We start from the raw sequence: 26,616 nt of genomic DNA, 5'->3' as shown, positions 1-26,616 counted from the left end.
AAACTTTATAGTTTGATAATTATTATAATCTCATCCCCTAATTTGGTTTTAATTATGGGATTAAAAGGATGAGATGTTATAGTTACTCCAACACTACATCACATAGATGCTTAAAAGTGTGATTTTCCAATACCGCACCCATGTGGGTACTTAAGAGAGAATCTCCAAGATTGTACCTCACTAGATACTTTATAGAAGAATTCTCCAATACAATATACCATTGGGCACTCAAAAGAATATATTTCATATGGTCTTTCACTACTCCCTACGGGTGAACTCCTATCTCCTAACATGATCATGCTCACATTTCACATATACAAATCACATGTTTATATCCCAACTTATTTATAGATATATGCATATACTTTTATAAACCCTTATCTCTAAAATTATTTTCATGCATAATACACTGATTTCACAAACATGCACAACTTTAAAACAAATACATGTACATTAATGTTATTATTCATAAACAGCTAAGCTAATTAATTAAATAGAGTGAATTATTCAATTACCTTAATCCTTTTATTACTAGAAAGGTTACTTATGGTATTCTTTTGATCACTAAGCATCACACTCGCTTCTAAGACACCAAAGCACACACATACCATGTCAATCTACACAAATTATCACTATTAGTCAATTTACAAATTAAGCTTAAGTACTAATTATCATAATTAACTATTTGTTTCCTCTCACATGGCCAACCTAGGTCTCAACTACCCTATTTAACCTTCTTAATACTTTTATAAGTTTCAATACATCTTATACAAATTTTTACCCTTTTTTAGTCAGTAATTGAGGGCTAAATTCAGCCTATTATTTAAAAGCTTAACCATTAACTCCCAAACTAGTCACAAAACCTTAGTTTGATTTCTAAAAATCTTTTTAGTACTTAAGGGTAAGAAATAAACCCTTTAAAACTTCCTAATTCAATTTCTCTATAAGTTAAACTAAGAGAAGTTAGAATAGAATCGGAGCTTAGGGTGGTAAGAAACTTACTCAAAAAGTGATTGGTCGGAAATGCCTCCCAAACTTCCAAAATCTAATTCCCTAACATAGGATTAGCTCCTTCTCTTCTCTCTTGCTTTTCTTATCCTCTCTCCCTTTTGATTTTTGTGCCTGGCCATGCATATACTTATCACTTTTCTGTGCTATTCACTGTGGCGCATACTGCATATGCCATGATGTGAGGCATAATAAGGAAAAATCCCACTATGCTTGTACGCTTCACTCTGAAACATCATCCTCCTACTTGATCCTATTCATACAACATCCCAATGAATCAGAACACCAATTTACCATCTAAAATCCTAATCACTCATTAATTTACTAATTTATCTCTAATTAGTAATTAGTTTTAAAATTAGGAGTTAAGGAAATACTCCATGTTTATTCATTTTGAGTTGAGAAGCAAAAACATTATGAGTATACTCAAGAGAAACTTGGCTTGTTCCTTGTGAAGCATTTTATTTTCTCCTAGGTTAAGTTGGGGGCTTGATGGCTTTTGGATTATCTTGAATTACTAGTTTTTTCCCCTCTCTAAATTTTTCCTTTTTCTTTTAGGCATTTTCAAACTAATATGCTTTGTCCATTACTTTATAGTAACTACTCTAAGTTGTAAAGGATCAAGTTGAGCATTTGGCTTTTGTAATGAGATACCTTGCTTGTTTGAAATCAATAGCACTAATACCATAAGTATCCAATGGTTCTTTATATTGTTTCGCTTTAAACTGAGAGGGCTATCAAGTGAGAATCTTGAGTTGAATCAAAAAATTAGAGCGATAATCTTAGGAATCAGTAAGGGGTATTGATTGGGAAGCTAAAAGAAAGATATATCTGAGAGAATTTGAGATTGGTAAAGAGATAAGAAATATTGAGTTGAGAGGAAAGGACTTGGCTTCGGTAGGGTTTTGAGCTTAAGTGAAGTATGAAAATAAAGCAAGCCAATAAAACTACTCATTCATACTGGTATGTTACCTTTATATGGGTGTTGAAAAAATATAGTCACTGCAATATTTAAAGAAGGATGGGTATAATTATAGTTAAAAGATAAAGTCTGATGATGTACCTTTCGTACCAGTATGACCTTTATTCATATTGGTATGAACCCTTCATGCCCCAATGATTCTGTTCATTCCGGTGTGTGTCCTCTTTTTCATGTTGACTTTCATACTAGTATATTATCATTGATATTGGTATGAACCTTCATACCCAAATGAGTTTCTTCATTTCAATGTAAATATCCTAATCTACTCTTCTTGTTCATACCGAAGTGAATTGGATTGATACTAGTATGACCTCTTCATACTTGAATGAAACATTTTGATTATGATATGAGATATCCACATACTAAGCCTTTCATACTGCTATGAGCTTGTTGATATTGATATGAATCTCCTTAAAATAGAGTGCCTATAAAAGAACCTTAACATACTCTGATGCTTGAGTTAGTTTAAAATTCATAATAAAATTAAAATAAAAAAAGGTTTAGAAAACCTTACAACTCATTGGGATTTAATAAACCTAATTCTCTTTTAATAAATGTGAATTGATTAGCTATAAAAGGCTTTGTGAAAATATCAGGAAGTTAAAGTTAGTAGAAATGAATTCCATCACAACATCTTTCTTTTGGACATGATCTCTGATGAAGTGATGTCTTATATCAATATGCTTTGTTCTTAAGTGATACAAAAAGGATTCTTTGTCAAATTTGATTAGAATTTCCTTGAGTTAAATACCAATATTATATTGATATAAGACATATTGATATTGTCTAATATCAATATGTCTTATATCAATATAATATCGGTATTGTCACATTTGATTAGAATTTCCTTGAGTTTGTCCCAAAGTCCTCAAGTTGTTATTTCATTCATAAGATTTGAATGCAACTGAGCCCAGCAACAATGTATTCCAATTCTATTAATGAAAGAGAGACAGTGTTTTGCTTCATGCTTGCCCAAGAAATAATAGAACCACAAAAGAAGTGATATACTACACTTGTACTCTTTCTCTTTCTCTTTGTTTTGAATCCTTCAAAATTTCCATCAAAATATCCAATCAAATACTTTCTACCTCCTTTAGGATACTACAACCTTAAGGTACTAGTATCCTTGAGATATTTGAAGATTCTCTTCATTGCTATCACATGTGGATCCTTAGGAGCTGACTGAAATCTTACGCAAAGACCCACATTCGAGGATATGTCTAGATGACTTACTATAAGGTAGAGTAGAGATCCAATCATCCTTCTGTATAATTTTCAATCATAATCCACTCCTTCAGCATCTTCATCTATTTTGATTGATGAGCTCATAGGTGTGTCAATGCCATTAGCTTTATCCAACCTAAATTTCTTCAACATCTCTCTTAGATATTTGTTTTGACAAATGAAGATTCCATTATCTTTTTTCTTGATTCATAGATGAAGGAAGAAAGTTAATTCTTCTATCATAGACATCTCAAATTCTCATTGCTTTAGCTCAGAAAAATCTTTAATTAAACATTTGTTAGTAGCACGAAATATAATGTCACCAACATAAATTTCAACTATAATTAAATGATTTTTCTTTCTTTTAATAAATAGAGTAACATCCACTTTACCTCTATTGAAACCCTTTTCCAAAAGGAAAGAGCTCAATTGGTCATACTAAGCATTTGTTGCTTGCTTGAGTCTATAAAGTGCCTTCTTTAGCTTGTATACTGCATTTGGCTTTTGTGGATTTTCAAAACTAGGTGGTTGTTCAGCATATACTTCCTTAAGAATGTATCCATTGATGAATGCACTCTTCACATCCATATGATATAGCTTTATGTCCTTTACAGCAGGATAAGCTAGAACTAACTAGATTGCTTCCAATCTAGCCACTAGAGCAAAAGTCTCTTCATAGTCAATTCTTTCATCTTAGTTATATCCTTTAGCCACCAATCTAGCTTTATGTCTAACTATAATACCTCCTCCTTCATCAAGTTTGTTTTAAAAGACCTACTTTATTCCAATCACTGGATGATCTTTAGGTCTTAGCACTAAATCCCAAACTTGAATTTTTTTAAAGTAGTTGAGCTCCTCTTACATAGCATCAATCTAGTATGAATTAGAGTGAGCTTCCTCAACTATTTTAGGCTCAATTTCTAAAATGAAGTAAGAGTAACCAGCTATATTTTATAGATGACTCCTCGTACGGAATGGTTTACTAACATCTTCTACTAGAGGATTTTCTTACTTTGTATTAGGCTCATGAGTCTTTTGAGATTTTAGGATTTGAAGATTATCCATCATCATTCTTCATTGGATTTTCATCAAATATCACATGAGTCTTTATTCTAAAATTGAAGACACAGTATGCCTTGCTTCTATAGGAGTAGCCTAAAAATATTCACAAATCTAACTGATGTAGAATGGGGAAGGAGAAGGTGGAGAGAATATAGAAAATAAAGAAAGGGATCAATAGAGAAAATAGAGAGAAGAGAAAACTCAGAGGAGAGGCAAGATAACAGTAATTCTTATTTAATTAGATGTGCGTCTAAATCAAATGGGTTGAGGTGCTATTTATAGACCACAACCCAACCCTAAAAATAAATACATGAAAATTCTAGAAATTCTAAAATTAAATAAAAATATAATAATAAATAAAAAGATAATGATAAATGTTGAAAAATAAAAATAATTCAAATTAAAACAAAATATGCTTAATTAATGTGAGAGCAAAATATCTTCGATCTTCAAATCTATAATATCCTTATAATATCTTTAATTATTTCTTTTTCTACTTCTTCCCATCATTTCTCCCCCGCTTGAAGAACTCTCCTTTGAAGAGTAAAATTATGGATATGCTTTGGAAGTATGATGGGATCGAGAGATTCTGAGTTGTCTCTCTATTTGGAAACCCTTTCCAGCAAATCAAAATACCAATAAATGGCATCAAGGAGATAGAAAATAATTTGAGCATGTAGAAGCACAATATATAAATCTAGAAATCCTTTCTAACGAATAAGATAATATTGGAGGGGACCATATGATTCACAAATAGTATGTGCTTCCATATCTGTAATAACATCAGCGCTAGAGGGCATAGTAGATAAATTAGATAGAGCAAGAGCCGTTGAAATTGGATACCACCATTAATTGTCTCAAACTTCTCAACTACCATGTGTAGAATTTGCTCCTATAATTTCTCTTCTTCTTGATTAAGAGTTGCCTCTTGAGTCTCAACAATGCTTATATCTAGGGTAGGAGCAAAAGCTTCAATATGATTTGACCGGACTTCTTTAATTTCTATGTCATCTCATGCCTCAATCTAAAAATCAATAGTGAAATTACTCTCTAGCACCATTAATATAGGCACATGGTCTTGATTATGCATATTATCTCCTTCAAAAGTCAAAATATTAGGGTCTTTATGTTTTAAAATACTATCAAGAGGATTAAGAGTTATTTCCTTTTGATATAACTTCTCTTTCTCAACTTGATAGTAATGCCCTTCTTTTAATGTGGATCGAATAGAGCTTTGGAGTTCATCAATTTTATCTCTCATTAGTTCAAGGCGTGAACATGTGAAATCTAAGTCTAATTGATCCACCAAATCAGACTGATAGTAATATTGATGATGATTGACATAATTATAGTAGTGATAGTTAGCATAATCATATTGACAATCATAATTATATTAATGATGGTCAATATAATCATATCGGCAATTAAACGAGGCCATAACATCATGATTGAATGTGGTTTTTTGGGTGATTGTAGGCAATGGAAGGTGATATTTTGTTTTACTAGGAGGCTCTAATGTCTTTATTTATGAAAAGGTTCCCAAGTTTCAATTGAACCCTGATTTTGATGATTACAAAATAAAGAGATGTTTTGTGCGTTTTAGGCTTTCTTAATTAAAATAAATGGTTTAACATTAAAACTAGTTGAGTGAGAGCTTATACGAATAGAAGGTATGCCATCCTTGTACTTAAGTATTTGACTTAACTATAACTCCTTGTGCTTGAAGTAGTCCTATTGAAAAATATTTCTAAGTATTAATAACACCAGTCCTGGATAACTTAACATCAGTTTTGCCTCTGTTATCTTCACTGTTCTATTGATTCTCGGTATATCTAACACCCGTCCTACACATGCTAATACTGGTGTTACTCTTTTGTACTTGTGCCTTTAAGTCTCTCTTGTTTGAATCTTTTTCTTTATATTGGTACTATCTTCTCAACATTGATCTTTTTTTTTTCTTTTATCCTTAGTTGAGTTATGTCAACATCTGTGTTACGTGGTTAGCACCACTACTAAGTTTCATTCATATTAGTGCACAACCTGTACTAACATCTTAACATTGGTACTGTGCTTTCTTCTATTCTTTGAAGAGACTTGCTCAATATGTTACTTCGATGTTACTTGCTTTTAACATCGGTGCTAAATAATCTTTTGAGAAATACTCTAATTCTTTAAAAATATCAAGAATCCTCATCTTTTACATATTGGATTACACTGATACTATAAGGACAATACTTGTCCTAAAACTTTCCTTCTATGTCTATTCATGTCTATAACACTAGTGCTAAAACATAGTAACAATGGTGCTACTATGAAGATTCGTGCTCTGTTTTTGTATCTCTTTTGAAAGTCATTAGAACTCAACTTTAAATCCTTATCTTCATCTATAATCATTTGAGTTCACTCTATATCCTTACCAAATGATATCTAAACATCTTAGTCTGCTTAAAGTTCTTCTAGTTGCAAATATTTATTTTAATCATTGAGCGTTCCTTCTATTATATCAAAACGTATAAGCTTCAACCACTTTTGTCGAAAGCATTTAATGTTTTTAGCCATTTGATAGAACACATTTTTTAACTACTTTTATTTGTCAATTGGGACCTTTTTATTAATGATTTATCACCTCAAAGTGTACACATTGCATTAGATTTGAAATTTTGCCTAAACTTCTAGGTTTAGTACACTAGGGATATTTTAGTCTAAAAAATAAAATTTTCAGAAAGTGTACAAGAAAATTTAAAAAAATTACATTTTATGTCCAATTGATGAGTGGTGAAATTATATTTTTAAAATTTATTTTAGTTTGAGAGTAATTAAATAAAAAGTCAACACTTTCTAAAGTGTTTTAATTAGACCTAGTTTTAGGTTTGCCTTTATGTAAAATTTCTTATATAATTTTGTGAGCCTAGAACTTGGTTAATTTAAAAAATTCTCCCTTGTAATTATGAATTTAATTTTAGATATTAATTATATTTTATTATATCACATGCTATTTAATTGAATTACGTGATTTATGTGACATAGGTGGCATGTGACTTGTGCATCAATTAGGCAATTGAGGTCAATACTCCTTGAGGTTAAAGATGATGGTTTGCACATGAATTAGGCTTTATTTAGGGATTAAATTAGCTTGAAAATATGAATGATACATGAAAAATTACACACACATTGGAATCATCTACCAATTAATAGGAGGTTGCCACCTTGCAAGTGTGACAACGCTCTTATTTCTATTTTAATTTCTTTTCCTTTTTTTAAGTAAGCTTTAGCTAATGGGAAACACCTTGAGAACGCTATTCAGCTCCCAAATTTAGATCCAACACTTATCTCATTCATCTTCCACATTTTCTCTCTCTTGTTCGTAGTATTCTTTATTTTCTCTCGTTTGTTCTTCATTTTCCAGCACCCTAACCTCCATTTTTAGCCACCAAACCTCCATGAAACTCACACCATTCTTCTCCTCTCCTCAATTTCATCCTAACCCTCCATTTTCACAAGGATTGAAGCTCATTTCCATCACTCAAGAGCTATAGAGTTTGGCCTTAACAAGTAATCACTAGGGTTCTTGAATATGATGAAGATTGGCTAATTTCTTTCATGGAATCCTAGAGAAATGAAGATGGAGGATGAGTCTTGAACTTCAAATTAGCTAAGTTCTTTTGTTTCCTATCCTCTTCTCTTTTTACTAGATGGTTAGATTCCTTGATCTAGGGTTTAATAATTTTAGCTTGTAAATTCTAATTTGAATTTGATGTTGGTGCAAAGAGATAGGATTGTTTCATTTAATTTCTTCCTTGGATAGCCATGACTCAATTTTTCCACTCTTTGTTTGGCACATAATCTTGTGTTTTTTAATTAGTGAATTACTTATATTAATATTACATAATCTTGTGGTGTTAATGCTTGTGTTGTTGAGTAGCTTGACATAATCTTATGGTTGCTCAATTTATGTGTCTGACCATGGCTGTTGAGGGAGGATTTTGAGTGAATCACTTGGCTAATTTCTTCACCAATTGGTTAATTGAACTAGGGACTTTAATCTAAGACCTAGGGAGGTTAGCTAATTAAGTTAATTGGCTTAAGATAATTTTCTTAAGTCATGACAACTTTAATCAAGTAGAAAGAAAAGCTAAACTTAGCCTAATCATGAGAAGATAATGAGTTCAAAATCAACTAATCTCTAGGGTTCCACTCTTGTGAAAAGGAAAGTTTATTTTACTCACTTTCACTAGCATTTAATTACTTGAACATTACGTAATTAGTTTAGATAATTAGCTAAGTAACTAAATTTTGACAAGTTTTGGTTGATTTATTTCACTAGATAACTTGAAATTAAACTTAAAATCATTCCTTGAGAGATGACCTAGGGTTGGCTCTATATTGCATTAGGGTTATATTTAGTTTAATTTTGAGGATAAGCGACTAATTCCTATCACAGTTATTGTACAAAAGAGGAAGTCTATGTCATAAAGCATTGTTTCATTAGCTACCACCAAAAAACCTCAGAGAAGCTTGAATATCTAAGAAAACTCAAAGCTAGAAGGAAACAGACCACAAGCAACCTCCAACTGAAATATTTATGAGTCTAACAGATTATTTATGATTCACAATTATAAATAAAGCTCATTTATGTAACACAGGAGAATAAGAGAAAAAATGCAAATTGCGAGAACATTCTGTATTTATTGAATATTAAAGTTTACCTACCTTTTGTGTATCATTTATTGATAGAGAGCTTTATTGATTATATATCTACTCTAAAAGAGAGTTTCAAAGCAGTAGTAGTTCATACTTGAACTTACTCTATTTATCCCTATTTTACATCTTCAAAATAAAGGAACTTAAGCTCGGGGAGCTTAAGGGAATTTATTATTACCTTTGTAAGGGAGAGATTTTCAGACTTATTGAAAAGACTATTTATTTGCTGTGGTAACCAAGAGCCTTAATTAATCTTGGTAATATAGTTGAAAATCTCAGGAGGTTCCTAAGGATTGGACGTAGACTCAAGTAGTAGGAGTCGAACCAGGATAATTCATCTATGTCAAGCTCTGTTCCTTCAACTTTTATGATTCATGATTTTGTTCCTTTATCATGTTTATTATTATTGTATTTCATTTAAATTTTCAATTAGCTCAATTCACCCTCCTCTTGGGGAATTTGTAATTGGTATTAGAGCTTGGTTGCCCATATTTGACTTAACTATTTGAACAAAAGATCCTACTAATGGCTCATTTTAAAGATGATAATTTAGAGAAGGTATGTCAACAACGAGGCCTTCTGCATTCAAAGGAGAAGACTATCCCTTTTGGAAAAGCAAAATCATGATGTATCTTGAAGCTCAGAATGTTGAGATGCGAGACATCATTACCAGAGGTTCATATGTTCCCATGATTCTTAGAGATGATGGTCTGATGAGATAAAAAACAAGAGAAGAGTAGGATGATGAGGACAAACGAAGATTAAATTTCAATGCCAAGGCAAAACTTGCAATTTCCTATACTCTCAATAGAACGGAATATTATCATGTTACTCACTGTACTACTGTAAAAGAAATGTGGGATGCCTTGAGACAAGCCCATGAAGAAACTAATAGAGTTAAGGAAAATAAGAAGAGTAGTCTCATTCATGAATATGAAACATTCAAGATGAAGGAATATGAAAAAATTAAACATATGCAAGTATATTTTACTCATATTATCAATCATCTGATAAATTTGGGCAAAACTTACACTCAAGCTGAACAAGTTAGAAAAATCCTCAAAAGTCTTCTAATGGAATGGTTGCCTAAAATCACTACCATTATGAGGAGTATTAATAAGTACAGTAGCTGCACTCTTTAGAAGCCTTGAAGAACATAAATCAACCTTACTTTAATACAAGGAAGATATGGGCAAAAAGAAGAAAGGAATTATTCTGAAAGTCAATGAAGATAAATCAAAACCAGAGTTTGACGAAGATGAAGAATTTAGAATGATGATAAGATGATTCAAAAGATTTTATCGAGGAAAGAACTTCAGAAAGGGACCTTCAAGCAATAAGAAAGATCAAAAGGAGCCACTAACATGTTATGAATGTAAGAAACCAGGACATATCAAATGAAATTGTCCTCAGTGGCAAAAAAAACAAGAAAATGAGAAGAAAAAGGAAAAGCCTCAGAAGAAGAAAAAGGGCTTTGCTATATGGGGAGATAGCTCTTTGGATGATGATGATGAAGAGGAGGAAATAGCAAACCTATGACTTGTAGCACAAGAAATAGATCTGACTAATTTATAATCAGATGAGGTAAATCTTGATCTTCTAAAAATAAATATAATGAGTTGTTCTACTTGTTTAAAGAAAAGTACAAACAACTTTTGCATGCTAAAAAGAAAATTTCTATTAGAAGATAAGCTAAAAACTTCCTCTGAAAACAATGATATTGTCCAAAATGATTCTTATTTATGTACAAACTGCATATCATTACAATCTCAAAATAACATCTTGAAAAATAACAGCAAAATTCACTCAAGGTATTGAGATGCTAAACATTTTGATTGGCTCACAAAGGTGCATCTTTGATAGGTTAGGAATTGAATATAATTCTATCATTGATACTTCTTAGAAGAAGCCTAAAAAGGTAGCCGAATACTATCATAGCTACTTTAGAACTTTTATGCATTCTTCCAGTCTATTTATTACCCAATCATACTATAACAAGAGAGGGCATCATGTTAAATCTTGTCTACATAAGAAAAATGGCATTGGAAGTTCCTTGAAATAGGTTTCTAAGAATAGCAATATTTTTAGGAAACCAACTAATAAGAAAGGACCCATGAAGAAATAGGTGTCTAAAATGAAATAGTCTTTATTTGCAAGTATGCCTCACTGTGTTTAAGAGAAAGAAATGGTATATAGATAGTGGGTACTCTAGACACATGACTGGAGATTTAAATTAATTCATAGAACTACATGAAAGAGATAGTGGTCATGTCACTTTTGGAGGTGATCAAAAGGGTCATATTGCTAGTTTTGGAGATGTGGAAAGAGGAAAAGAAGTAAGATTTGAAGGAGTACTATATGTCAAAGGTCTCTTCCACAATCTAATAAGTATAAGTCAAAGCTGTGACAGAGGAAATAGAGTCATCTTTAACTCAAAGGAATGCATTATTCAATAAAAAGCAGATGGAAAGATACTTCTTCATGCTGACAGAGATGGTAATTGTTATACTGTTGATTTAAATTATGAACCTCTTTCTCAAACCTATTTTTAAGTAAATTTGAGGAAAGTTATCTGTGGCACAAATGTTTTATCACTCTTAAGCTTTAAAAAAGAAAAATTTTGCCAAGCCTGTTAATTTGAAAAACAAACTAAAACTTCATTTAAATCTAAAGATTGTATTTTAACTAAAAAACCTCTTCAATTCGTACATATGGATTCAATGGGTCCTGTGAGAACAAAAACTTTTAGTAGAAATCTTTATACTTTAGTTATTATTGATGATTACTCTAGATTTTCCTGGACTTACTTTCTTAAGTCTAAAGATGAAACTTTTTATGCTTTTAATATGTTTGCCAAACAGGTCCAAAATGAGAAGGGTAGTTTTATAGTGTCAATTAAGTCTAATCATGGACAAGAATTTGAAAATGGTGACTTTATGAATTACTGCAATGAAAATGGAATCAAACACAACTTCTCAGCACCAAGAACTCCTCAACAAAATAGACTGGTAGAAAGAAAAAATAGAGTACTCACAAAAATGGCCAGAGTTATGCTTAGTGACAATGATGTGTCACAAATATTCTGGGCTAATGCCATGAATACTACTTGTTACATCATCAATAGAGCTTACATAAGGCTTAAGCTTAACGAGACACCATATAAACTCTATAAGGGAAGAAAGCCAAACATATGTCATTTCCATGTGTTTGGTAGCAAGGTGTTCATCCATAACAACAACAAGAAAAATCTAGGAAAATTTGATCTCAAATCAAACATGAAAATTTTTCTTGGATACTTCAGCAAGAGTAAGGCCTTTCGTGTATTCAACCTCAGATCCAAGATGATGGAAGAATCAATACATGTAATGTTTGATGAATTTCCCATGGAAAAGAAGAAGATTCCTAAAGTTGATGAAGTTACTGAAGAGCTACATGATCTTCAACTAAAGAAGAACAATTCAATAGAAGATCTAAGAGAGAAATCTAAGACTGCACTCGAAGATAATGAAATTGAAGAAGTTTAGCAACCAACTACTTGGAGAAATAACAAAAATCCTTTAGATCAAGTCTTTGGGAATGTCAATGAGCTACCCAAACCAGAAGAAAATTTTGAAATATTGCTAGTCATTCAGCCTTTATATCAAAAATAGAGCCAAAAATACTCTATCTAATTCATACTGGATAGATACAATGTAAGAAGAGCTTAATCAATTTGAAAGAAGCCAAATATAGGACTTGATACCAAGGCCCAAGAATCATCTAGTAATCAGAACTAAATAGGTCTTTAAGAACAAACATGATAAAGGATGAATCACTATTAGAAACAAAGCTTGACTACTAGCAAAAGAATATAATCAGGTAGAAGGTATAGACTATGAAGAAACCTTTGCTCTAATTGCTAGACTAGAAGCAATTCGTCTACTTCTAACATATGCATCTGTGAAAGATATCAAGTTATACCAAATGGATGTAAAAAGTGCTTTTCTCAATGGATACATCCTTGAAGAAGTATATGTTGAACAACTACCTAGTTTTGAAGATGCTCAGAAACCTGATACTATCTTCAAATTGAAGAAAGCTCTCTATGGGCTCAAACAAGCACCCAAAGCCTGATATGACTAATTGAGTTTCTTTCTTTTAGAAAAAGGATTCAATCGAGGTAAAGTTGATACTACTCTCTTCATAAAAAGAAAAAGGGATTAATTATTAATTGTTGAAATTTATGTAGATGATATTATATTTAGAGCAATTGATGAATCTCTGTGTAAATAATTTTCTGAGTATGATGGGAGAACTAACATTCTTTTTGGAACTATAAATTAAGCAAAGGAAGGATGGTATATTTTTATGTCAAACTAAATATCTTAGAGAAATGCTCAAAAAATTTAGGATGGATCAAGCTAATAGAATTGATATACCAATGAGCTCAATTATCAAAATAAATGAAGATGCTACTAGAACTGAATATGATTGCAAATCATATAGAGGGATGATTGGATCTCTTCTATATTTAACAGTAAGTCATCCAAATATATCTTTCAGTGTTAGTCTCTGCGCAAGATTTCAATCAGCACCAAAAGAATCCTATGTGATTATAGTGAAAAATATTTTTGGATATCTAAAAGATACTAATTCACTGGGTCTCTGGTATCCTAAAGGAGGAAGTCAGTTCTTAATTAGATATTCTGATGCTAATTTTGGTGGATGTAAAACAGAGAGAAAAAGCAGGAGTGGTACTTGTCATTTTTTTAGTGGATTATTTGTCTTGGATAAGCAAGAAACAAAATACTGTCTTATTGTCATCAACTGAATAGAATATATAGCTACTGGATTATGTTTTTCTCAAATCTTATGGATAAAGCAGCAACTTGAAGACTTTGGAATTAAGCTCAAGAATATTCCAATCAATGTGACAATACTAATACAATATGCTTGACTAAAAATCTAGTTCATCATTCTCAAACTAAGCATATTGACATATATCATCACTTCATCAGAGATCATGTTTAAAAGAAAGATGTCACTATAGAATTCATCCCTACTGACCTACAACTTGTTGATATCTTCACAAAATCTCTAGGAGCAAAATAGTTCATATTCATAAAAAGAGAGTTAGGTCTATTAAATCCCAATGAATTGTAAGCAATTCGTTCTTCTTATCCATTCCTTTTAATTTATTTAATTATGTATTCTAGCTTAGGCATCAAAGTGGTTATTTGAAAGTGTAGGTCTCTGTCTAAAGAAATTTTCTATTAGTATTATAAAAATTTATAACACCAATGTTATAAGTTTAATACTAGTACTAATGGTTATTCAGAGACATTGCAGAAAGCTAACTTCAATAGTAACACCAATGCTATGCCGTTTAACACTGATGCTATGAAGCTACTTCAAGTTATTACACGAGATGAGTATGACACCTTAAAATGACTTAGTGTGGATAAGATTAAATTAATTTACAAGCTTTAAATGAGGTAACCATTAAACTTCAATATTTTGAGTTTAACACCGGTGCTATGGTAAGCAACACCGATGCTATATCTGTCTATATATATGCACCAATGTGCATTCTTGCTCACTATTTTGCCGTAAAACCACCGGTGCTACTCTCCTCTTGCATATTCCTTCTTCATTCTTCTCTCTCAAAATCATTTCTCCTGTATACACCATTTTTCTCTATCTAAATCTCTAATAAACACTGACTAATCCGCAATGAAGCCTACTCAAATAAAAACAACTAAAGAAACTCTAAAGGGTTGAGGATTATCTGTGTCAGATTTCTTCCAAGCCAGAGACATTATAGTCGAGCGAGCTAGGTCTAGAAGCAATTACAATGAAGTAATGACTAAAGCAAAGCAAGTTGCAAAAGTCAAAAAAAGAAAGGAAAGAACAAAGACAAAATCTCTCAATGAAAAACAAGTGGGAACTACTGGTACGGCTCCTTCTCAATAAACTCTTAAGAACCCGAGGACTGCTCAAAAAGGATAAAAAGCAATAAAGAAAACTAAGGCTCCTTAAATCACTGAACATGAATTAGTCTTCTCTGAAAGGACACTCGAGGGTGCAATGCCTAGCCAACTTCACTCTAGAATTCATAAAGAACAGAGGAAGAGGAAATGAAAAGCTTCTATCATTAAGGCATCAGATGAGAGTAATGATTTTGCTGGCTTCTGCTTTGACTCACTCCACACTGGATAGATTCCAATCTTGGCCTTGAAAATGGCCAGAAAAGAAGTTAGTAAATCTTGGATTGTCAGCCTCACAAAGCTCAAAGAAAAGGGATATGATGTTATGGAGATGATAAAACCTTACAAGACACTATTGGAGCTCAACATGGCAGTAAGTCCAGAGGTTGTAAGAGCTTTTTATAGCTCTCTACAAGTTCTACACAATGAAAAAGTGCTAAGAGCAACAGTGAGAGGGAAGTCTTTTAACATCATAGAAGACTATCTCAACACCTTTCTTAATCTTCCAACTGATGAGAGGTTGATAAGGCTATCAGATATGTCCTATAAGAAGCTAGTCATGTTCACAACACTGGTGTCAACATGGGAAGAAAGCACTAGTTTAGTGGAAAATCCTAAGTCTACGCCAATACTCTATAGAGTAATCTACCATATTCTATCAAGGTCGATTACCTGCAAAAGAACTAGAGTAAATAAGTTTATCACTAAGGACTTGAGGTATCTAACTGCTTTGATCAAAGGATTTAAATGAGATGTTGCCTTTATCATCGTTGAAAAGATCAAAAACTTAGTTTAGCTAAGTAGAAAAAGAGATAGGAAATATCTCATCTATGAAAATGTAATTTTCAAAATGCTGAAAGATCATAAGATTATGTACCTGGAAGGCAATGAAGTGCTAGGACATAAATAGATCAATTTTGTGACTCTAAAAAAGATGGAGATTATTAAAGAAGGAAGAGGTGGTGCTCAAAATAAAGCCCATTCAGTAGCAGCTAATAGTGCTCAAGGCAGATAGGATTCTCAACTAGCTTAAAATGATTCATCTATCCCACCACTATCATAACAAGTATATTTTGATTCAAATGCTGTTAAGTAGTTGGATAGGAGATTTAAGATTCAAGTTGAGCTTTTCACCTTGTGTCTTGAAAGACAAGCCAAAGATTTCAATTAAAGACAGAAGAAAGCCTCTGAAGAAATTAAAGAAGAATTCAAGAAAGAAATTAGCTTGCTAAGAGCTCAAGTTTTGAGTTTAGGACGAATACCAATTGGCCCAAGAGACTCATCTGAGCACTATTCTCCCTTTAGGATGGGTACTCCTACTGGTATCTCTTTCCAAGTGAATGTTGGTGTCTCTTTGCATGAGGACTTTGTGACAATACACACATCTAGCACCTCTACTTTAAAGAAGGAGACTGAGGCAACCATTGACAATGACTTACAAATACCTTCCAAGATTGAAAATCTAAGGGTTGGACCAGTTTTCTCTATTGATTCTGACCTGAGAGCTATGTTTGAAGATAATTTAGAAGGAGCTAAGTCACATGCTTCAGAGAGCAACAAGCTTGCACTAGTTGTGATTAAGATTGCTAGAGAGTATATTAAGATATCTGATGATGAGGAAGACTTAGAGTCTGCTCAGTCAACCTCACCTTCTACTCCATTCTTCTCTAGTGTCAATTATACTAAAGCTTTTTAAGACTTAATCAAGAGAAATCTTGATTTATTGTTATCTCCCATACTACTCACTACTATATTGGAATCTGGTGCAATATTCAAGCCTCCACCAAGGTTCAATAATAGACTAGTCTGGATTAAAAGTGGTACCTCTTCATCCTATGTGCCTTCCTCCAACTTGTTTGTTCCTATTGATTTGTCAAAGCCTTCTGCTGATGACAAAAAAGGGGAGAAGTGTCATGCAAAGTCAATTCATAAGGTAGACAGCAAGGTTCAAGATATTGGATTAGACAAGAGTATGGTTTAAGATTCGGGAAGTAGCAAGCTTAAGGGTCAACCTGTTGTGAGAAGACCATGAAGTGCCTTGCCTAGACTCAACAAATTCAAGGCAAAGTCTTTAGAGACCTCTAAGCCTCAATCCTCATCCAAACCCTCTGAATCTCAATCTTCTCAGCCGTCTGAAACACCTAAACCTTTATCTCCCACTACTAAGAAATTCCATGAGTTAATGGATTTATTTAGTACTATTTTTAAAAAGTGAACCAAGTAGTGGTTTGAATATTTATCTTTTTATATGTTTGAGCTCTCTCTGATAATTTGTACCTTCTATTGATTATATATATAATGTGCATTTCTTCTATTTTTAAATCTGTGATTATTTCCTTTAAGAAGTAGAGACCAAAGTCTCTCCGAGAACTAACTCTTTGCATCTGAGTTTTGTCATCATAAAAAATGGGGAGAAATGTTGAACCCTAGTTTGATGATTACAAAATAAAGAAAAGTTTTGTGAGCTTCAAGCTTTCTCAATTAAAATAAATGGCTTAACAGTAAAATTGGCTGAGTGAGAGCTTATATGAACAGAAGGTATACCATCCTTGTAGTTAAGTATTTGACTTAACTATAACTCCTTGTGCTTGAAGTTGTCCTATTGAAAAATATTTCTAAGTGTTAATAACACCGGTCCTGGATACCTTAACACTAGTGTTGCCTCTATTGTCTTCACTGTTCTATTGATTCTTGGTACATCTAAACACTGATCCTACACATACTAGCACTGGTGTTACTCTTTTGTACTTATGCATTTAAGTCTCTCTTGTTTGAATCTTTTCCTTTGCATTAGTACTATCTTCTCAACATCGGTCTTTTTTTTTTCTTTTATCCTTAGTTGAGTTATGTTAACACCTATGTTACATGGTTAGCACCACTACTAAGTTTCATTCATATTGGTGAAACACCTGTGCTAACATCTTACCACCGATACTGTGCTTTTTTTTTGTTCTTCGAAGAGACTTGCTCAATATGTTACTTCAGTGTTACTTTCTTTTAACACCGGTGCTAAATAATCTTTTAAGAAATATTCTAATTCTTCTAAAAATATTAAGAATCCTCATCTTTTATGTATTAGATTACACCAGTACTACAAGGATAACACCTATGCTAAAACTTTCCTTCTATGTCTATTCATGTTTATAACACTAGTGCTAGAACATAGTAACATCGATGCTACTATGAAGATTTGTACTCTGTTTTTCATATCTCTTTCAAAAGTCATTAGGACTCAACTTTTAATCCTTTTCTTCATCTATAATCATTTGAGTTCACTCTATATCCTTACCAAATGATATCTAAACATGTTAGTCTGCTTAAAGTTCTTCTAGCTACAAATATTTATTTTGATTATTGAGTGTTCCTTCTATTATATCCAAATGCATAAGCTTCAACCACTTTTGTTAGAAGCATTTAATGTTTTTCACCGTTACTATACAAAAGAGGAAGTCTCTGCCATAAAGTAATGTTCCATTGGCTAGTCCACCAAAAAACCTCAGAGAAGCTCAGATATCTAAGGAAACTCAAAGTTAAAAGGAAACAGACCACAAGCAACCTCCAACAGAAACATTTATAAGTTTAACGAATAATTTATGATTCACAATTATAAATAAGGCTTATTTATGTAATACAGGAGAATAAGAGAAAAAAATGCAAATTGCAAGAACATTTTGCATTTATTGAATATCAAAGTTTACCTACCTTCTGTATATCATTTATCAATAAAGAGCTTCATTGATTACGTATCTACACTAAAAAAGAGTTTCAAAGAAGTAGTAGTTCATACTTGAACTTACTCTGTTTATCCCTGTTTTACATCTTCAAAATAGAAGAACTTAAGCTCGAGAAGCTTAAGGGGATTTATTATTACCTTTGTAAGGGGGAAAGTTTCAGACTTATTGAAAAGTCTGTTTATGTATTGTGGCAACTAAGAACTCAGATTAGTCTTGATAATATAGTTGGAAATCTCAGGAGGTTACTGAGGAGTGGACATAGACTCAAGTGATAGGAGTCATACCAGGATAGATCATATGTGTCAAGCTCTATTCCTTCAACTCTTGTGATTGGTGATTTTGTTTCTTCATCTCATTTATTATTACTATATTTCATTTAAATTTTCAATTAGCCCAATTCACTCCTCTCTTGGGGCATTTGCAGTTGCCCTCACCTAAAAGGTGAAGACCATATTCAATAAGTCTAACCCTTTGAGAACTCAAAAGTTCCTTAAGGATCAAACATGCTAAATAAGTAACAATCTGAGTGAAGTCTTCACAGTGACTTCCAAGGGCTTGGAAACCCCTCAAAGAAATTGATAGAAACTTTGACTAGCTTAGGGTAGATTTTGACCCAGGTATAGAGCCAAACTATTTATGAGGTGGATTTTTTTTTAGGGTTAAATCAAAGGAAAAAAATGAATGAGTGAATGAAGGAAAGGAAAAATGGAATAATAATTAAAGGAAGGAAGGAAGGAAACAAAATATGAAAAAAAACATCAAAAAGAAGGAAATATGGTAAAATGGCTTAAAATGAAGGAAAGTGGAAACAAACAAGAATATTAGGAAAAAAGAAATTAGAAAAAGAGACAAATAGCAAGAGACCTAGAATTTAGGATTGAAGAATCATACTAAGTAACTTAAGAAGCCTTAAGTTATAAACTTATCTTCCAAAGCCTTTCCATATGATGATTCTTAGTACTAAGAAGGGGTTTAGTAATAGAAGCAAAATGAGAACCTTAGCTCTGATGCTAATTGATGTAGAACAAGGAAGGAAGAGGGGGAGGGAATATATAAAAGAAAGAAAGGGATAATAGAGAGAAGAAAAAACTCAGAGGAGAGGTAAGATAATAGTAATTCTTATTCAATCAAATATACATCTAAATTAAATAAGTTGATGTGGTATTTATAATTTATAGACCATAACCCAACCCTAGAAATAAATGTATGAAAATTATAGAAATTCTAAAATTAAATAAAAAGATAACAATAAATGAAAAGATAATAATAAATATTGAAAGATAACAATAATTCAAATTAAAATAAAATATGCGTAATTAATATCAGAGCAAAATATCTTTGATTTTCAAATCTGCAATATCCTTGTAATTAAATTATTTCTTTTTTTATTTCTTCCCATCACTAACTTAGAATCAAATTTTCTAAGGTTTTTCTTCTTGTTGTTATGGGTGTATACTTTTACTACCAAACACATGATGCTGGGAAATATTTGATTTTCTTCCTTTATAGAGCTCATAAGGAGTCTTGTTGAACTTCGGTCTAACATATGCACTATTCATGATATAGCAGATAGTGCTTATAGCATTATCTTAGAAGACTTATGATACTCCATTATCATTCAGCATTGCCCTTACCATTTTAGTGAGAACTTTGTTTTTTCTTTCTACAATGCCATTTCATTGAGGTGTTCTTGGTGCCAAGAAGTTGTGATTGATTTCATTTTCATTGTAGAAACCCATGAATTCTCCATTCTCAAACTTTCCACCATGATCAAACCTGATAGACACAATAGAAAAAGATTTCTTATTTTGGACCTTCTTGGCAAATGTACTAAATGTATAAAAAGTTTTATCCTTAAAACTAAGAAAGAAAGTCTAGGTATATCTTGAGAAATCTTCAATAAACAAGAGTATATAAATTACTACCAAAAGTTTAGTATTAAAGGACCCACCAAATCCATATATAAGAGCTGGAAAAGTTTTTTAAGGGGTATAAAATCCTTAAGTTTAAAGCATGACTTGGTTTGTTTCCCAAATCCACATGCTTAGCACATTTTTTTTTATCAAAGCTTAAGTAGCTCTCCTGCCTTTGCAAAAAATATTAGGTCTTATATTATTTTTTATTATGATTCTCATATCCACAAATATATTTTGAAAAAATTACATTTAGATCCCACAGTGAAGAATTTATTACCAAGAGGTCACATGAAATTTATAAAATACTCTTGAGTCTCAAGTCATGTACATTTACAACTTGGCCAAAGGCATTTACAACTAAGTAACTAACATTTATAACTTGCTATTATAAATTGTCATTTTTCCTTACAAGTTGTAAATACTTATTGTTCAGTTGTAAGTTGGAAATACCCTCAATCAAATTATAAATGTACAATATTTGAAATTTGAGAATATTTTATGAGACACCTTAGTAATAAATTATCTTCCATGGAACCAACATGTAATTTTCTCATATTTTTTTATTATGGGTCCCACACTTTTTTTTGGTTATGGGTCTCAAATTATTTTTAAAAATCATGGTTACTGTTTGCCTAATTGTAAATTAACATTAATCATGATGCACTTTACACACATAAATAGATGGATATTTACATTTTCACTAGCGGATTGAAGTTTCAATGAAAATCGAGCATCATTAAAATGCAAAAGTGAAATACTATCAAATAGCCATGAATTTTACCCTCCGAAATCCTAAACATAATTATTGCAACACAAAGTCTGACAAAAATTAATTATAACTTGTCAGTGTTTTGATATTTTACTTATTCATTTTAACTTAAAACAGCATTTTACATGAATAAAGTTCTCCTTTATTGACAGCGCCTTTGATCATTAGAAAATAAAATAAATTGAACTAAAATAAAAGTTACAAATTAATAGAGAAGTGATAATAATAGAGAAAAGAGCCAAATGATAATAGAAGGGATAGGGATGAGGGCTGTCATGAATAAGATCATGAATCCATTTTCACCCATCCATTATTATGTAACTCTCACCTCTTTATGTTTCTCATTTTTCTGTCATTCCACAACCTTAGTTTATTTTTCTCCATTAACACATTCCATTCCCTTGTTCCATATCTTGGTTGCATATCCCCATTCATTTATCCAGAAACTACTGATAAATGCGGAAAGAGCTTAACAAAAACATAACTTTAAAATATATAAAAGCCCATTTAACCTTATTCGACAACAACACAACAACAATTCTTATTGCAGCATCCGAAATAGTTTACTTGGCCTTCTCTCTCTGCTTTCAAGTGGTTCTTGGGAGCAAAGTAAATCCCACTGGCCAACAAGTCGATCAAGATCGTACTGTCCCTCTCTCTAGGAACCATAGTAATATTAACTTAGCAAACTAAACCCTAGAGGCTGTTTAACAGTTTCTTCTAAGGCCATTGGAAATAACAAAAAACAAAGGGATAAAAGGAACAACAAAGTTACTCATAATATTTGAGATCAACAAGATCCAGCTAGCATGGTTCCCAACTTCCCCCGCAGGCACAGCCAACTTCGAATCACTGTTCCAAGAGAATAAGCCAATCCTCATGAAAGACAAAAGTTAATGTCCCAGCAAATGCACTTAGAACAGAAAGGCGACTTTCATAGAAAATGAGAAGCTATTTGATCTCGTGGGCGAGAGGTCAATACCCCATTTTCAATTTCTCAATACGGCAACACTGACTGAAGAGAAGGGGGTGAAGGCTCATATCAAAGATGAAAATCAGATCTGCTTTCCACCTAGCTAACAAGCAGGACGTAGTAAGATTCAGCAAGATGTGTGCGCGCTCGCGCTATTTTTTTTAACAATAAGCAAGATGTGTTTTGAGAGGTATGAGGGCATAGGGACAGATTCAGATCTGGGAATAATTCAGCAAGGTTTCCCTCTTGTAGCAAATGTTTCAGCAACTAGAAGAGGGAAAGCGATAGTTGCGTCGCAGTGTACCTGTTTAATGAAATAAAAGCACTTTTTTAAACCCTCAAGAACATCAGGCCAGGAAAAAAATCCTCAAGAACATAATTACACAGGCCTGATGAATTTTGGCAACAAGCAATCCAATCATAAAGATATACAGAATATGTACCTTGACTGTCTTAGCAGATCCTCGAATTTTTCCCCATGAAACAGCCTCATCTGGACAAGCTCCCGAATCACTCCCATCAAATTCTTGTGCAGTATTTATGAAAACCGCATAATCTGCACCATTGCGCATCATATTGGCATTGCAAATGTGATGCTTGGGAAGCCCCCCTCCTAGGATAATCATGCCTGTCTTCCTAGGACTTGCATGTACAGCTTCACCATTCATGGCCCTTATATCTGTCCAATTGTTAACTATATTATTGTACCACCATATCATGGGCAATCACTCATTCAGTAGAAACAATGAAAATCGTACCTTCCACTATGTCCACAATCAGACCAGGGCTTCGAAAGGAATGGAAGTACAGCATGTCACCCAATGAGCCATCTGTTAAGCCTGGACAGAAAACTGGAATATTGTTCTGGAAACCAGTAAAAGTTAAAACATATTATGTGTTATATTCTAGAAAATGAAGCAGGAAAATAGCAAAGTAACTAGGTTACACTCTGTAAATACACCAAGCACAGAATATTGACAGGCAACAGTATGGTATAAGTTTATTACATGGCTCAGTAAATTCTTAGGTCATTAATACATTGTTACAATTTAAAGTTCCGTGCAAATCTAATTTGATACAAATTATCAAATTAGATGACACAATACAAAACAACAACAAAATAACTTCAAGAGTTAAACATTGTGAGCCCTAAAGCAACAGCTTTCAGAGTTTAATGCCTATGTTCCTCTATTTAATTCTTAGAAGTTGTACCCATTTGTTGCTGCACTCGACCCTTGAGGACAAGGCTCTCTTGGCAGGGGGTATCGATATGATATTATAATAAATAAAAAGTTAGCTAGGGATTAGATGGTGTAATAAGGAGAGACTATAAATAGACGGGTTAGGGACTAATTTTAATAGGCATTTGGACAATGGAGATGTGATTCCGTGTTTCTCCTCTCTCTCTCTCTCTCATCTCTCTCGTATCTCTCTCTGCCTCTCTTCTCTATCTTTCTCTCTTTCCCACTCTTTCTCTCCCTTTCTCTTGTTAGAACTACAAAGATCCATCAGACTGAGAGAATACCATTAACAGATTAACTACAGAAGATCTAAGCAAGATCTCAAACTTACCACGTATGCCCAGTAAAGATAAGAGCTCTCATTGTTTATTTCTTTTCCCAACCGAGCAATCAGCTTTGAAGGTGTCCATGTTACACGCTGAAAACACAAAAGGACTAGGTAACGAAGACAAGAAAAGGAAATGTACACTCACTCAAGACAAGCAAAAGAAGGGGGAAACTTCCAAAAAAGTTCACCATCTAGTGAACAAATCAACCTTTCAGCTGATTTCAATAGCACAAGCTACACATGCCTTAGTCCTAACAATAATATAAACAAAAATTGAGTAAATGACAAAAGAAAGCAGAGTGACACAGTAGAAACATTTCTACAGATACGCAAACGTGTTAGGAAGAATGTAGCTTTAGATGCAGGAAAAAACTGTACTATTTAAATTTCATAATGCATTGAAACAAAGGCATGAAAAGAATACCTCCTCATTTTGTTCCCTCAACATTCGATCAAAAATTGGAATAATCCAATCCTCAAATTTGCAGTAGTTGTCGTTAGGGACCAACAAGTTACCAATACGATTTAATCCTTTAGAGCGAAGGTAGGCTCCTGGTAGAGAAAAATCTCCTTTATAAGTTGGTGCAAGACACTTTATGAGATCTTCCTCTATGCCACCTGTTGTTGTAACAATTACATCAACCTGCAATAATAGATGTAATGTGAAATATGAATCGGTGGTTTACTTTTGTGCCAAAAAAAAAAACACCTGTTTTGCCTATCTTTCTTCTTGTTAGTATGAATTCATAGTAGCTCACAAGTCCATGTTCAAAAATTCTTCATTTATCCTTAATAAGGCATTATACAAGTTTTTTTTAGATAGAACGCAGTGGGAGTTAAGTACTTAAACCTACAAGATATTAATCTTCTGTAATCTTGCTAGACATTAATCTTTTGCAATACAAAATCCAAACTTGGGGAACCAAGTTCTCTTCTACATGCAGGCACACAAAAGAAACTCACCATATGATGCTGAGCAAGGTATCGAACTGTATCTCTAACACCAGACGAGATGAGATTAGAAGTAAAGCCAAGGAAAACTTTACATCTAACAGATTTCCGGTAAGCCAAATCATTTTCCTCCTCATTGCAATCCTCTGTTATGGCCTCATCAGCCAGACTCCAATCTAGCTTCACTCCAATTAATTTACCAGGGAGAAAAAGATGAAAAATTTGTGAGAATTACTCAACTACAGAAAGGACTATAGCAAAATGAATAAAGGGGCCAGAATCGAAAAAGGCAAGGTGGGATTTCAGAACGAAAACAAACCATTTGATTAATGACTTGTATAGCATCTCCAAGGTTGGAAGCCTGAAACCCAGTGGTGACAAAGGACTTGAGAAGCTGTGGATAATTCACACCTTGATTGAAGTCGTAGCCCTCAATCTTGATGGATTTTCCTTCCAGGCTTTCTGATTGTTTGAATACAGTGGAGTGAACCGATGCTAAAACATCATCTCCACTAGCCTCTCCCATCCTATCCTCCACCCAAGTGAAAGTCTGATCAATATGCATGAATAAACTTGAAGTGAAACTTAATCAAACAGCGGTCCTAAATAACACGTAATGCAACTAAATGCACTGTTTTTCTTTTTGGTGTAAGTTTTCTTATAATTAAACCATATTCACAATATTATTTAATTAATGTTAATGTTCTATTAAAAATTTAAAATAAGAATATATTGTGGGGCAAATATATAGATATATATATATATATAGTGATTAATTAATCTTATTCGGTTTATGGTTACTGAATGCTTGGACTTGATTCATCCATGACTGAGAAAGCCTGGTTAACACGAGTGATATTAGTATTTCTAATGTGCTCAACCGAACCACTTAGAAAAGAACTCACCAAAATCAATCACTCACAGAACAGGGATTGTCACAATAAAACCAACTAATTGCATGAACAGGATCCAATGAAGGCGAAAAGGACATAATCGTACCTGTGTGAAGGCAAATAAATGGATTCTTCTTCACCTCAATTGGTCTTCCCTCTTTCAAGCTCTCTCTGTGGATCTCAAGTCCCCCTTGATTTCGTTATTTTCCAACCTCTTCTCAACCTCTTAAGCTTCGATTGCTCTTCATCTCACTCTCAACCGTTCTCTCCCGTTCACTATCTTTTTCTCGATTGCTCTCCGCTCACCCTCCGTCTGTTTTGCTTCATTTATACCTGCAATACGCATGTTCAGGAAAGCTTGTTAGTTAGTATTTGCTGCCGTTGCCTGCACTGCCTTCCACCATCACCACGCAGATGTCGATGTCAGAAGGGAAAGAAAAGGGGCTCAGCCACGCGAATAAGAAGAAAACGAGGATCACGCAAACAAGCAGCACGGCGGAACGATGAAGAACTCCCAATCGACGACGGAACTTCAACGGCGGAGAAATGATGGCGGAGGGCAGAGGCGAAAGCTCGTTTCGCCTGAGGGCACGCGGGAAGCCAGGCGGCGTTTTGCGGCTGCGTCTACAATAAGCCAATAACGACTGACGAGTGGAGTGAAGGAAGGAAGAAAGAACAACGCTGTCGTTCAACCTGCGGTAGGTTAAGCCAAACCCGTCTAAAACATTTAAAATCAAACCCAAAAAATAATAATTTTTTAATATTCAGATTTATTTGGATTCAGGCTAAAAAAAAATTTAAGAATTGAGCTTGATACGAATATTCAAATAAAAAATAATTTAAAAAAAATATGTAAAATTTAATAAAT

The 26,616-nt window shown here is 33.1% G+C and overlaps 1 protein-coding gene across 5 annotated transcripts; it reads right to left on the bottom strand.

The window, feature by feature from the left end:
- Positions 1-21,831: 21,831 nt before the first annotated feature.
- On the bottom strand, positions 21,832-26,416 carry LOC129293533 (deoxyhypusine synthase). Of its 5 annotated transcripts, none has more exons than XM_054931544.1 (9): positions 25,858-26,415; positions 25,761-25,816; positions 25,175-25,382; positions 24,868-25,035; positions 24,329-24,547; positions 23,908-23,994; positions 23,094-23,199; positions 22,779-23,014; positions 21,832-22,639 (listed from the first exon to the last, which is right to left on the bottom strand). In XM_054931544.1, exons 3-9 carry the CDS (start codon positions 25,379-25,381, stop codon positions 22,565-22,567), a joined length of 1,098 nt encoding a protein of 365 aa, XP_054787519.1. In that variant the 5' UTR covers position 25,382; positions 25,761-25,816; positions 25,858-26,415; the 3' UTR covers positions 21,832-22,564. The 5 variants fall into 5 exon arrangements, with proteins under 5 accessions (XP_054787519.1, XP_054787518.1, XP_054787522.1 ...); XM_054931543.1 differs by lacking the exon at positions 25,761-25,816 and having other exon boundaries at positions 25,855-26,081; positions 26,228-26,415; XM_054931547.1 differs by lacking the exon at positions 25,761-25,816 and having other exon boundaries at positions 25,855-26,081; positions 26,234-26,415.
- Positions 26,417-26,616: the final 200 nt, after the last annotated feature.

The sequence above is a fragment of the Prosopis cineraria genome, unplaced genomic scaffold (assembly GCF_029017545.1).
Source record: "Prosopis cineraria cultivar Desert tree isolate PC_DT_omini unplaced genomic scaffold, ASM2901754v1 PC14, whole genome shotgun sequence".
Taxonomy (NCBI): Eukaryota; Viridiplantae; Streptophyta; class Magnoliopsida; order Fabales; family Fabaceae; genus Prosopis; species Prosopis cineraria.
Note: the sequence above shows the minus strand (reverse complement) of the source record. Positions and strands in the feature narration are given on the sequence as shown.

Coding starts and splice junctions, on each gene's coding strand:
- LOC129293533 (XM_054931545.1), bottom strand. CDS start 25,381: ATGGGAGAGGCTAGTGGAGATGATGTTTTAGCATCGGTTCACTCCACT. Junction 25,036..25,174: donor TACAAGTCATTAATCAAATG/GTTTGTTTTCGT, acceptor ATTGGAGTGAAG/CTAGATTGGAGTCTGGCTGA. Junction 23,200..23,907: donor ATCTTTACTGGGCATACGTG/GTAAGTTTGAGA, acceptor ACTGGTTTCCAG/AACAATATTCCAGTTTTCTG.